Source organism: Danio rerio, chromosome 25 (assembly GCF_052040795.2).
Source record: "Danio rerio strain M-AB ecotype USA chromosome 25, GRCz13ab, whole genome shotgun sequence".
NCBI classification, from domain to species: domain Eukaryota; kingdom Metazoa; phylum Chordata; class Actinopteri; order Cypriniformes; family Danionidae; genus Danio; species Danio rerio.
This window is the reverse complement of record NC_141045.1, coordinates 26,199,730-26,214,671: the sequence shown is the minus strand read 5'-3', so window position 1 is coordinate 26,214,671 and position 14,942 is coordinate 26,199,730. Positions and strand designations below refer to the sequence as shown.

Below are 14,942 nucleotides of genomic sequence, written 5' to 3'. Positions count from 1 at the left end.
AGTCAAGTTCTACTTTTTTTGTATCCATTCAGCCGAGCTCTGGGTCTGAAGGGAGCACTTTTAGCTTAGCCTAGCATTTTTCAAGTAATCAGATTAAATCATTAGCATCTAGCTCAAAAAATGGTAAAACAAAGTTTAGATTGTTTCTTATTTAAAGCTTAACTCTACTGTAGTTGCATAGTCTACTAAGACTAATGGGAAAATAAAAAGTTGCTATTTTATGGGCCAATATGGCTATAGGATCTAGAGCTGTGCAATTTGGGGAAAATAACTAATTGCAATTTTTTATTATTATTGTCATTATTATTATTATTTACACATATTGGGATTTAGATTTAATTTTAAAGTCAAGCTTCAGCTCAATAATCAGTATTGTAGCTTCTAACTGCTAAAATAGAGTGAGTGTTAAAAAATGAACTAAAAATATATTTAACTATTATTCAAATTTGTTTTTAAATATTCAGAAATTAAACACAAATTTTTCTCTAGAGCAAGTGGTAAGCTCAAGTAAAATTACCTTACCTTTCTCTAAACAAGTTCAACTCAAATTAGGAAGATAATGTAGTTTATTAAAAAAAAAAAAAAAAAAAAAAAAAAAAAATATATATATATATATATATATATATATATATATATATATATATATATATATATATATATATATATATATATATATATATATGTAATTTTAAAAATACAAAACACTCAGCAAACAAAAAAAAGTTCTGATTTGGCAGAACGATAGAATGCTTACTAATTTGACTAGTAATACTGTCACGCAAAGATGGCAGTCACACATTTGCTCTGGGTTGCGGAAATTAAATACATATACAGTTGAAGTCAGAATTATTAGCCCCCTTTGAATTTTTTATTTCTTTTTTAAATATTTGCCAAATTATGTTTAACAGAGCAAGGACATTTTCACAATATGTCTGATAATATATATATATATATTTTTTTTTTAATTAATTCTGGCTTAAACTGTATATTCCATATTGCAGCATCTAATCGCAGTTTCATATTATAATTGTGATTCGATTTCGATCAATTGCACAGCCCTAATAGGGTCTATACTTTGAGTGGAAAGTCTAAGGGGATTGTTTCTTTAAAACAAATTCCAGATGGACCTTACAATAAATGTAGTCTCAAGTTTAGTTCTTTAGACATTGAATATTTAGCAACTAGTTTCTGGTTTCTTCTGGAAAGAAGTTTTTTTAATTTATAAAGGGAGGACTTAGACTGCTTTCTCCCATGTTTGTGGTTTTTTTTCGGAGTGCTCCGGTTTCCTCTACAGTCCATTTATTCAGCAACCCTTGATAAATAAGGGACTAAGCTGAAGGAAAATAAATAAATGAATGACTTATGCTGCCATATTAGTCATTGCATTTGAAATACAATTTGAAATCCTGTTGTTATTGTAAATACAACTTGAAAGATATGTTAACAAAAAACAAATATTTCTGAATATAATGATGATATATTCGTTTTACACCAGATGACATTTTTCTGTCAAAATATTGATAATAGCCATCAGTGCTGTTATTTACTGATCTGTAGAATTCTTCAGAGTAAAAGGCATTAATGACAAGATAATAATAGAAGAGATACATCATGTGCATTTGCCACCATTACACAACTGCGTAAACGGGTCCAAAAGCGCCTCTGGGGCTGTCTGCGCTAATCTGTTCAGCAGCAAACATCTGCTGTTGGCTTGAATCAGGAGTCCCTCATCACACCCGCAACAGACACACGGCACATTTCAAATCCATGTGTGTGCAAGCAATGTGTATTTACTCCCACACAATGAGATGCTTTAGCTCATTTGTGACTGTGAACTAGCTTATAGGCAAGCTTCTGAAGGAACATGAGAATCATTATTGAAAAGCCCCTTTCTGGCCTAGAAGTCTATGTAGCGAACAACAAAATAAACAAGCAGGGCATGTGGAGAAGGAAACAACTGACATATATTAAATGTGGTTAATGGTTGTTTAATTTACACTTAGTTTTCAGTTTATATATATATATATATATATATATATATATATATATATATATATATATATATATATATATATATATATATATATATATATATATATATATATATATATATAAGCTTTTATAGGTTTAAATTATGCTTGTATTTTATGGTTAGGCTGTCATGACAGAGCTTATTTGTATGTTGAAGTTTAAAAAGCAGGGGTGTCCTAACTCAGTCATGGAGGGCTGGTGTCCTGGAGAGTTAGTTTAGCTCCAACCTTAATCAAACACACCTGAACCAGCTAATCAAGTTCTGACTAGATATACTAAAAACTTCCCAGCAGGTGTGTTGAGGCAAATAGGGTTTTAAAGTAATATTTAAAAATCTTTCTTTTTTACAGTAATTAAGTGTTTAAGTTTCACTCTTAGGCCCAGGGCTTAATTTGTGCCACCAACCCTATCCTCTGTACACATGCCGGATCCGTTAACACATGCCAGACCTCGCAATTCACAAATTAAGCACTGCTTGGGCCCAGTCCCAATTCTCCTTCTTAGCCCTTCCCCTGTCCCAGTTCTCTTTAGCTTGAAGGCGTGGGTAGATAGCCCTTCGAATCGAGATTTTTCAGGACCACACTAGAAACCAAGACGTACGAAAATTTTCCAGAATACATCAGCTCCAGTGTAGCTGCACCCGGAAGTAAGACAATCCACAAATTAGTTTTGTTTTGTCATTATTACGATTTATTACAACAAACAAACAAACAAACAAACAAACAAACAAACAAACAAACAAACACATGCTTTAATATAATCATAACAGTGTTTGTGTTTCACCATCATGCTTGAAAAAAAAACATTAAAATAAAAACCGCAAAATTTCGATATATGTTATCATAATAATAACTACTGTACAGTAGTCCCACAACTTTCTGACCCTCGATGACACTTAAATACCCGGTCAGAAAAATCTAGTGGCTAGGAATGAGCTTTTTACAGTGTCTGCTATAATGTTAATGTTGTTTTTTGTGTGTTTATGTGCAGTATAGTTATGATCTTATTGCCACATTAGATCATTAAGATAACATAATATATGACTTCAGTGATTTCCTAAAGATAAATACCAAAAAATAACACAACTGGAATGACCACAGCAGTCGCCATCATCTAATCTCATATGAAACAAGGGATCGCGATGACATATGATGACATGTGCAGGTGCTGTAGTGCTGTCCCATTTCTTAGGGGTAAATTTTAAAACCCTTCCCCTTTTAAACCCGGTTTTAAAGGGCCAAGGGGAAAGGGAAGGGGTAGGGGCACAAAAATAGAATTGGGATTGGCCTTAGGCTGCATCCATCAGTGTTTTTATTTTTTATTTTTTTAAATTTAATAGAACTGAGAGTTTGTTTACTTTTCTTGTAAACATTATGTTTTTGACTGCCTGCACAGTGTAACTTTGAGCCAGCTGTTTAATCACTGTGGAGGAGGGGTGGGACAATACCACACAACTGTCAACAAATAATCTGCTAAAGGCTTTCAACTTGTGATGGTACAGCAGTTAAACTACACTACCTGACAAAGGTCTTGTTGTCAATCCCAATTGTAAGAGCAACAAATAATAACTTGACGAGCTGATTATTTGGAAATGTGGCAGAAGGTAGATTTTTCCAATTAGGCATCTGTTGAACTGCATCCCAGTCATTACAAATACTGCAGAAGACCTATTGGAACCTGCATGGACCCAAGATTCTCATAGAAATCAGTCAAGTTTGGTACAGGTAAAAAATGGTTTGGGGTTACATTCAGTATGGGGGTGTGCAAGAGATCTGCAGAGTGGATGGCAGCATCAACATCCTGAGGTATCATTACATTTGTGCTGCTCTTTACATTACAAACCACAACAGAGGGCAAATTCTTCAGCAGGATAGCACTCTTTCTCACACTTCAGGCTTTACATCAAAGTTCCTGAAAGCAAAGAAGGTCAATGTGCTCCAGGATTGGCCAGGCCAGTCACTAGACATGAACATTATTGAGCATATCTGAGGTAAGATGGTGGAGGCATTTAAGATGAATCCAAAGAATCTTGATGAGCTCTGGGAGTCCTGCAAGTACGCTTTCTTTACCATTCCAAATTACTTTATTAATAAGTTATTTGAGTCATTGCAGAAATGTAATGATGCAGTCCTCCAAGCTCATGAGAGTCATACAATATATATATATATATATATATATATATATATATATATATATATATATATATATATATATATATATTTTTTTTTTTTTTTCCATTGCACCATGACTTTAAAATCTACACTGTACATTATTTTTGATAAGTGAAAAGACAAGCAAAGTCAGACCTATTGCCATAATAAAAAATTAAAAATCAAGGCATGATCATATTTTGTTTTGGGATACTAAGCATAATCTAGAGGACTTTGCCTTTCATATAAGCCACTTCTGATATCAAATGAACAACTAGAAGTCAAGTTATTATTTGTTATTCCTTAAACTTGGATAGGCGACAAGACTTTTGTCAGGTAGTGTATGTATCGTAGCAACCAGCTGAAAAAGAAAAATGCTGTGCTGCAAAAAAAAGCTCACAACTAGGTATTTTCACAACAGCGCTTGCATTTTTGTAGTCAAAAACACTTCGGTGGACATGAAGCATAAAAAAAAGTTGTTCTAAACCTTCATTCACACAAACGAATGCTGAAAAAGTACAAACGTGTTCATTTGTAAGAGTGTACACAGTCTATGTAGAAAACATTCTTGCAAACCAAAGGAAATCTTAAATAACATAAAATCAAGGGTATATGGTGACAAAAAAAACAAACAAAAAAAAAGGTCACCAGTATATTTGTCATTTCTTTGCTCGGTCCTCAGTGTAGTAAAGATCTTTAGCTATCTTTAGTTGTTTAGCACCATATATTTTAAAGAGCCCCTATTTTGCATTATTAAAGGGCAGATTTTGGATTTGTGGGTCTCCAACAACAGGCTCAAATGCATGCAACACTTTCATTGTCTTTTTCATTGTCATTTACTTTCAACTAATTATCCCAACGACTCCCATATTATTTGTTCAGCGATTAATTTGTTCCCAAACCCCTCCTTTGCATGATGCTAATCTGCAGTTATTGGTCCGATAACTCTGTCTGTTGTGATTGGTCGACTGCATTCAGCACGAGGCTGAGAGAAACGGCCACCACGGTTATGAAATAGCACAGAGCATATGTGTGAGCTCAATGCAGTAGTGCATTAAAGCAATTCAGTTAAACACCAGCATATAATCTATTTAGCAATTCGTAACTTTTTGATTCAGAGGCTACTTCATATTTGTCAATGTCTCATATCAAGGTAGACGCGTCCAGCCAAATATCCGAACAAAGGACAAATCATTCATCTGTCTCTGAGTCGGCTCAAGTAGTTTCAAACATGGTGCACAGTAAACTTTCATATTTAAACTTCAGCTGGATGTTTCCATTTACTCTGAGCTGTGTTAAACACTGCATGGATGGTAATTTTTAAAAACACAAAATGGAGACTCTTTAAAACAATAATAAATAACAAGGACCCTAAAAGCTAAAAGTGACAAATATGACATTGTTTAAAGGAAGAAACCCATTACAGTTTATTCCTTTCAAGTGCTCCTTATATCGAACATTTACCCACATTATGGTAGAACAGATGACAGTAGGTGGCCCAGTTTGTCACATGTGACTTCGTTTGCTTCAACAATCAAACACTTGACTGTCTGCACACGTTGTCAGACATGTCAGCGGAGTCTAATTGACATTCAAATGTATGCATGCACCTCCTCAAAATTTCATCACCCTTACCGGGGGGAAAGGTGTCGTTGGGCTGAGCAGTAAAGGTCTTTCTGCTGAAATGACAGACGCCTACATACACAAAAACACATATGTGTACACTGCCAAGTAAAAATAAAAAACACTGGTCCTTTAAGTTGCGGTGATGATTCAATGGCTTTTGAAGCAGACTCTTGCACAAAAAAAGGCTTCCAGCAAAACCCCCGGCCACCCCATCAACCGAATTTAGCAGCACTGTCAAGAGGGATCCATATTTTCAGCAGCCTGTCAGTGACGTGTCCAGTGTGGGATGGGGACAATGAGATAGGGCCTGTCAGAGACAAAAAAGAAAAAAAAATCCTTCTGGACGACAGGCCGAGAGCTTTGCAGATCTAGCTGTGGCTAGAAAAAGAGAGGCAGTCAAAACAGCGGCGTGACTCCACTGGGGCTTGTGCTGCCGTTCCGCTCAGATCTATTTTTAATGCCTCCAACTCCACGTCAGCAAAAGGAATGCATAATTATAGATTTTTGAATTATTCATAAGGAGCTCTTTTAATAAGGAGGCAGTTACAGGAGACACGTGTGTGAAGGGGCTTAGGAAACTTTTCCGTTTATTGTTTGTTTGTTTTTTTGGGGGTTTTCAGCATTAGTCAAAGCTCATTTTGTTTTGTAGAAGAAACAAATATGTTTGTAAATAAGCACTAGATATTCTGATTACATTGGGATTTTAAAGTGTTACCCAATTTTCTCTCCACAAACCATGCTAGTAAATTCATGCTAATGCTTACTCATTCTGGACAGTAATATCAGTGTACTATTATGAGGGAAAAATAAGAGATAAGATCATATATCTGTCATATCTTTAAAGTTATCTTAATTATAATTTCAGAAATACTTCATAATCAAACTATTATAGCAGTGTCATTTTAAAGGTATTGTGAAGTGCTTTGAAATGTACAGTTTTTTATTCTGTGTTTCTATGTAATCTCAACTGAAAAATGAAGAGAGGGCAAGATTTAGAGTAGTCACTCCTCTAAAAAAACAGCCAATAGTGTTTTGTTTTATCACCGCTCTGCAATAAGAGTGATTGAGCTCAAGCACATCATGAAAAGCTAATAAGAAGAGTCTTGAAGAGGGTGGGGCATGTCAGATACTAGAGAGCATTTGATTGGTCAAGATTTGATGAGAAACTAAAGTATGAGGTGATGTAAAAAAAGAATGTTGATCCATTTAGAAGGAGGTGACAAACAGTTACATGTTTATATCGGTTTTCATTCATTCATTCATTCATTCATTCATTCATTCATTCATTCATTCATTCATTCATTCATTCATTCATTCATTCATTCGTTCATTTATTTTTTATTTTTTTTTTGGCTTCTTCCCTTTATTAATCCAGGGTTGCCACAGTGGAATAAACCACCAACTTATCCAGCATATGTTTTATACAGCGGATGCCCTTGCAGTAGCAACCCATCTCTGGGAAACATCTAAACATACTCATTCACACACATAAACTACGGACAATTTAGTTCACCCAGTTCACCTATACATGTCTTTAGACTTGTAGGGGAAACCGAAGCACCCGGAGAAAACCCATGCGAACACGGGGAGAACATGCAAACTCTACACAGAAATGACAACTGACCCAGTTGAGGGCTCGTACAAGCAACCTTGTAGATGTAAAACGATTGTGCTACCTACCGGCCACTGTATTGCCCCTATATCGGTTTTAAATCTTCTAAATGTGACTTTGGTCATTGTTTTGTACCACAGCTTACAAATATATTTGACTAATGTACTGATGCTAACATGAAAAATATTTCTCTGAATCTTCAATGGTTGTATCCGTTGACATTATGCAATCAATTGCAGAGTTGATAAAGAAGCCACTTTGAAAAAAATATCTATTATTATTTGTTATTATTGTCCTTAAGACTAATCCTAAATATATTACCATGCCCCTGAAAAACACGTTTCCCCCCATTATTTTAATTTTCCATTTATTTTTCCATTTTTTTAAATCACCTTATCTAATGTTCAACAGCCTTAGTTATTAGAGATCTACAGCTATTGACTTTGTTCTCCCTCGCTGGACTTAATTTACATTTTTAGGGGGAGAAAATGCTCGATGCTATGGGGGCAAGTAACCCAGACTCTGCCAACTGATGGAAATGGAGAAAAAGAAAGTGCTTTTTTACAATGTCTTCTGCAGACTTCCTTTTTATTTGATTGTTTCAATTGTTCATATTTTTATGTTGCTGTGGAATAAAAATAGCAAAATAATTCAAGGTAAATTTAAAAAATTAGGATTTTTTTTAGCAAATAATTTTCTAAATTCACCAAGAAGGTTGCTGGTTTGACTCCTAGCTAGGTCAGTTGGCATTTCTGTATGGAGTGTGCATCTTCTCCCCGTGCTGACATGGGTACTCTGGTTTCCCCCTCAGTCCAAAGACATGTGCCATCGGTGAAATGGATAAACTAAATTGGCCGTAATGTATGAGTGTGAATGTGAGATTGTATGGGTGTTTCCCAGTGCTGGGTTGCGGCTCATATGCTATGGCCAATTTAGTTTATTCAATTAATTTATAGCACATGTCTTTCGACTATGGGGGAAACCAGAGCACGTGGAGGAAACCCACACCAAGATAGGGAGAACTTAAAATAAATAAATAAATCGTCGCCTTAGAATTATAAGGTTCTATCTGACAATTTTGTCAAAATTTTGTTAAATTAAATGACAACTTATTTACATTATGGGATGTTTTTTTAATAAGTCGTTTACATATATACATACATGCATACACACACACACACACACACACACACACACACACACACACACACACACACACACACACACACACACACACACATATATATATATCAACTCTTGGGTGACAACTGACCACCCTGAATGCTAATGTATACATTAAGTATTAACCCTTTTGTGAATATTGTGGATTTGAGAATTATTATGATGTTCTGTGGACAAGCGCGCTTGTAATTTTATTGATTGGAAGGTTCACAAAGACTGAAATCGATACAGAGCGAGTAGCTGCCCTGTTGTAAGTTATACACTGAGACTCGAGCAAATGCGCTTGAATTCTTATCAAAGCAGATGGAGCATACAGTGGGTTTCATTGAGCATCATCACATTGCATGTTTTTTATTATTATTATTATTATTTTTGAAAAGGCCATTTCTTCTGCCCTTGGACTTAATATTCCCTATCTTTGTTGATAATGTCATGCAGGATGACGCCTGACTGTGATATGCTTTCTGCATATATATTTTGTGCTATCATCTTTGTGTATTATCGTAGCTCACTGGAATAGGTCACAGTGCTCAAAGTGAATCAAATTATTCCTCCCTCTTAAACCGATCCTTTTGATTTGACAGAATGTCTTGAGTGTTGGTTTTTCTCTTTCTTGCTTTTCTTCTTTCTCAAAGTTTTTGGTTACCTAATAATTTTAAATTATTATTTTTTCTTTATTTCTAGTCATTAACGTTTGATGATTGGATACATACTGAATGTTTTTGCTATCAAGTGTCATTATTGTTTATTTTGCTGTGACTGACATTGGAATGTAATTCCATCTACTGTATTTCTCACTTTATCACTTGTAGGGCAGATTACCTGAAGTAAATGCTCTGAAGAGTGCAGGACTTTACCACATATAATATATATTCCCATTTGAAAAACCCTATATGCGTTGCACAGTGGCTCAGTGGTTAGCACTGTTGCCTCACAGCAAGAAGTTTCGCTGGGTTAAGTTTAGTTGGCAATTCTATGTGGAGTTTGGATGTTCTCCCTGTGTTAATGTGGGTTTCCTCCGGGTTCTCCAGTTTCCCTCACAGTTCAAAGGCATGCGCTATAGGTGAATTGAATAAACTGAATTGTCCATAGTGTACTGCATCGTGATGTGGTCAATCGCATCGTATCGTTTAGTTCTTCTTGTGTATCTTTAATCCTCTGCGGTTCGTTCATATTTATACTCGTTTTTAGCACATTATTTTGTGATGAGTATTTTGGTTGTTTTGGTATGACAAACACAGATTTGAAATCTGCAAATGGTCTATTTTCATTTGTATATTCTCATATTATATCATATTCTTGGCTGTGCATTGAGATGTGTATCATATCGGTCTCAGTTCTTAGATGCACATTCTCTGTGCACGATTTATTAGCCAATCTGAGGGCAACAGTAAGCTTGGAGGTCTGTTGCTATTGATGCTGCAGAAAGTTGCTGACTTCTGTGCACTATGCACCTCAGCATGCCCTGACCCCATTCTCACCCCAAGCCCCTTTTACAAGGCCTTTAGACAAGCTTTGTGTAGGCCACTATGTTGTTTCCAGTTGCTTCTATTTTGTTATAATTCCATTAATATTTGATCATGGAATATTTAGCAGTAAGGATATTTCAGGAATGGACTTATTGCTAAGGCGGCAACATATCACAGTAGAATGCTTGAATTCAATGAGGCACTGAGAATGACCTATTTTATTTATTTTTTACAAATGTTTGTAGAAGCTGTCTGCATGCCCTGGTGCTTTATTTTATACAACTGTGGCCATGGAAGTTCTTGGAACAAATGAATTCAATGATTTGAGGTGCACCTTTAAAAAGAAATCAGCACACCATGGATGCATTGATCGGGGCACTGATCAGTCTCAATAGCAAAGTTCTGCACTGCACTGTAATGTCTGCACCCTAAAAAGTCCAACAATGCACTGTGAAAAGTAGGCACATCGATGCTTTTTTAATAAATGAAATAAGAAAATTTTTTTTTAATAATCTGTTATTCAATTACATTTATCATGAACAGACATAGCCAGACAGGTTAAGGGCATGCTAGCAAACATTTATAATTGTTTAATGATTAAAAGGGTGTATATAACAATTAAATCATACAACAAGGACATTTTCATGGGCCTCTGAACGTATAGTAAAGCAAACTTATTACTGTCCTTACTACACAAGTGTCAAACTCCGTTCCTAAATATGGCTGTAATTCTGCACAGTTTAGTTCCAACCCTAATGAAACACTCCTGATCAAAACTGGTTCCTTTAGGCTAATCCTATGGGCAAGTGTTGTCTGAGGATCCGAGTTCAATAGCCCTGTGCTTATTAGTTGCCAAATGAATGTAAACAACTTACTGATCCATGACCTCAGGTGCTAGTAACCTGATTGAGATGAATAGTGTTTATTGAAATCATCATAACTCTAATAACCAAACTATCAATCAGTTTAATGTATATGCCACTTGGTGTCTTTGAGTTTTGTCACCTCTTCAGCATTGGTCAGTTTTGCACTTAAAATGATAGTTCTTTCAAATAAATAATTTTACCAACAAGTTAATCACCCTTGAGTAGTCCCAAACCTGTTTGACTTACTGTCTTTAGTTAAATACCTAAAAATATATTTTGAAAAACGTTGAAAACCTATTACCATAGACTTCTATAGTACACTCTCAGAAATAAAGGTACACAAGTTGTTACTGGGGTGGTACCTTTTCAAAAGATATATTTGTGATTAAAGGTTTCATATTGGTACCTGAAAATTATATATTAGTACATATAAATTTTAAAAGGAACACTTTTGTACTTTTAGGTACTATTATGTACCTTTGAGGTATAAATATGGACCTTTTAGGTACAAATTTGTACCTTTTAAAAAGGTACCACCTCAGTGACAGCTTGCGTACCTTTATTTCTGAGAGTGTATGAATAAAAACAAACACGATAGTCACAACACGCAAATGTGTGTACAGTAAAAAAAAAAATCTTGATGCTTGTAATTTTTATATAAAATGAGTCGATAGTTTCATGTTTACAACTTTTATTCAAAACAATTTATTTTGTGTTGAACAGAAAAAAGAAAGTCAAACAGATTTGGAACCCCTTAACGGGGTGTAAATATATATTTTGACTGAACTATCTCTCTAAGGACACTCAAAACCACATTAATTCTTTTGCTCATAGAACGGTTGAGTCACATGGCAGCAGAGATTGTTGAGGAGTGTTTGTTGAGTGTCATCCTGGATGTGGATTTGCACTTTAACTTAAATTCTACATAGCTCCTTCATGTTTATGCAACACAAATTGATTAGGTTAACTATTTTTTTACACAAACCCAAGTGGATTTAACATGAATCAACTGTGTTAATTCATTCACCCATTCATTAATTCGGCTTGGTGAAAATGGCGTAGCAACAGCAACAATGGTAACTAGGAAACAACATTAGGGAATCAGTCTGCCTAAAGAATACTTAATATGTCGGTGCAATATCCTAGGGGTTACCACGCCAGCATATGGTGTAATTGCACATCAGAGCATCCTGAGTTTGAATCCCAGCTTGAGGACATTTTCCAACCCTTACCCTGTCCTATCTATTAAAAGCAAACTGGCCAAAAATGGCTTTAAAAAAACAATGTGCAATATTCACAGTTGAAGCCCGTGCTTTACTTTAGCGTTGGAATATATAGGAAATGTCCAACAAAATAAATCTATAATTTTTTCAGACTTCAAATCATGCCTCCAAGATAAGGAATCTTCAAATAAGGATCATCCTTTGATTGATAATATTTTAACTAAAGTTCACCAACTAAAAAATCAGTTTTACAACATTGTTTATCGCTGAGTTTCAGGACCTTAGTGAGCTGATGCAGCTCCTATATACGCTTTGAAGCAAATGGTTAACATGCCAAATTCTTTCTTCAGAGATGAGGCCTTTTATCAATGTTTACATTTTAAAGAAGTTGCAAGAGGAATGGGATGCCTTGGAAAAGAATAGATTATATGAACTTTTAGACATTTTAAGACTAGATTTGATCTAGTGGTTTTGTACCAGATGTCATATTGGACATACAAGAATAACCCATGTTTTTTTTTTTTTTTTTTTTTTTGCTCCAAGGTAAAAACCCTACACAGTGTTTGTACTGCACAACTCCCCTTACTATAAAACACATTTTACTAGACTGTCCTGCTTTTAATGAGTCCAGAAGACTTTTTCATTTATGAAAAAAACTCTCTTAAAACTCTCTTTAAAGATTTTAGAAGTTTTAGCCTGTATTAACACTAAAAATATTGTTTAATTTATGTATTCATTTGTTTGTTGTTTTTTAATTGCATGTTTATTATTGAAATGTTCCTGCCATAAAATAGTCTTGGTTGCTGACATGGCATTAAATAAAAAAAGACATCACATATACAAATACAATGCTTAGTCTCTGATTTATCAGAGGTTGCCACAGTGTAATGAACGTCCAACTATTCCAATGTATGTTTCACCTGGTGGATGCAACCCAGTACTGGGAAACACAAATTCACTCATTCACACACACATACTCATACACTACGGGCAACTTAGTTTATTCAATTCACCAGTAGTGCATGTCTTTGGACTGTAAGGGGAAGCAGGAGAACCTGGAGGAAACTCATGAGGAATACATGCAAAATCTACACAGAAATGCCAGCTGACCCATCCTTAACTCGAACCAGCAAGCTTCTTGCTATGTGACGACAGTCCAAACCATTGCGCCCACATGCCACCCTGTGTTGATTCAGCTTATTTTAAATATAGTTTGAACATGCAGCAAATGTAATTTTTGGAGTGTGGTTGGGATAAGGTGGTGGCATTCTTTCACTTTATTACAAACTAAAAACATTCATCGTGTCCTTTGCAAATCACAGCATTTTTCATTTATGCAGTTGTCAGTTTTCCGATACGCGTGCACCTTAGGAAATGAAGCATTTATTATCTTGTCATGCACAGACGTTGAGCCCTGTCTATCTACCCAACTATTCAAACTCTTCTAGGTGCGAGCAGCAAATGACTTTGGAGGTTTTTCCCCTTGTTTGAAAAAGCTTACTCAACAATCATTGAAAAACCTGGGGTATTTACGCTAAAGATTTTTCTTCACTAAGTCCTTGAACATGTTTTAGTATTAGGAGGGAGGGGACGATGATGCATGAATCTGTAAGCCTGTAAACATTCAGCACTTTGACTAATAAAAGCGTTAACCGTGTGGCATTTTGTTCGGAGAAATGATTTCCTTGAGCCAGCGTGCTGATCATGCACCATGAAACTCCATAAGTGATAAAGCAGAAAGGCCTTTAGGTTTCTTCATGCTATCCGTTCCGCTCACAGTTTTGCTCATCGACTATATTTGATGCAGTTTGTCTTCAGATGTGAATGATTCACAGATGCCAATGGAAAAACTTGTGCTTTGGTGTGTGAAAAGAACCGATGAGAGGTTTTGGGGGGTTGTGATTAAACATTTGCTGTATTCCAGACAAATGTTGCAGTTGCAGACCAATGCTTTTCTTTTAAAGTCTATTATTTTTTCTTTTCCCCTCTAGGTCTTGTAAAGCTTGGGGTCCATTGTGTTACATGTCAGAAAGTTGCCATAAAGATTGTAAACCGAGAAAAGCTCAGCGAGTCTGTCTTAATGAAGGTAAGATTTATTCTTTCTTTGGGAAATGATTGCTTTCCTGATGATCTTTTCCTAAATAAATAATTCAGTTCAGATTATAAATGTGCTTCTAAGCCCTTAAGAGGTTCTCTCTTCAGTAAAATACACAAGAAGATATTTAGCATAATAATGCTAGTTATGCTATTTTGTTTACTGAATGGTACTTTTAAACAAGGGCTTTCACAAATGACAAAAATAACCTTAAAAGAACATCTCTTATGTGTTGTTTACTTAAAAAAAATAGTGGTCACACTATTGCACGTATTATTTTTAATTAGTTTGAAAACTTTTTTTTTTTTTTTTTTTTGCAAAAAGACTTGAATGAATCATGTGGAAATTACATTTTTTGAGTGTTAGGTGAAGATTTTAATATTATTAGTGAAATGTGCTTTTATAATTTAAGCAAATCCACCACAATTTACTCATATTTATTAATTTATTTTAAGCAAAAACCACTCGAATGGTTCAAGTGAAAATTTTTAGTTTATTTGAGTGATAGATGATGATTTTAATGTTATTGGTGGACTGTGCTTTTATAATTTGAGCAAATAAACCACCTTTTACTCATATTTAATAATAAAAATTACTCATTCATAAAATGTAATCCATATCATTTATAATGAAACTCATACACAATGCAATGCATGTTCCACTGATAACTAAATTTTGCATACAATTT

General features: G+C 35.0%; 2 protein-coding genes and 1 pseudogene across 25 annotated transcripts in view; 1 reads left to right on the top strand and 2 right to left on the bottom strand.

Annotated features, from left to right (window-relative positions):
* LOC147837710 (uncharacterized) overlaps positions 1 to 14,942 on the bottom strand; it is a 633,655-nt pseudogene that overhangs the window by 240,096 nt on the left and 378,617 nt on the right. The gene's annotated exons all lie outside the window — the stretch shown is intronic.
* brsk2a (BR serine/threonine kinase 2a) overlaps positions 1 to 14,942 on the top strand; it is a 312,045-nt gene that overhangs the window by 129,098 nt on the left and 168,005 nt on the right. For all 23 annotated transcript variants that reach the window (XR_015526514.1, XR_015526511.1, XR_015526510.1 and 20 more), the window contains exon 2: positions 14,151 to 14,245. Coding sequence is in view for 12 of the 23 variants with exons in the window: in XM_087312364.1 (XP_087168490.1) it covers positions 14,151 to 14,245 (95 nt within the window). In the remaining 11 variants the exon portion in view is untranslated. The remainder of the gene's footprint in view (positions 1 to 14,150; positions 14,246 to 14,942) is intronic.
* LOC147837713 (uncharacterized) overlaps positions 1 to 14,942 on the bottom strand; it is a 977,861-nt gene that overhangs the window by 897,116 nt on the left and 65,803 nt on the right. The window lies entirely within an intron of this gene.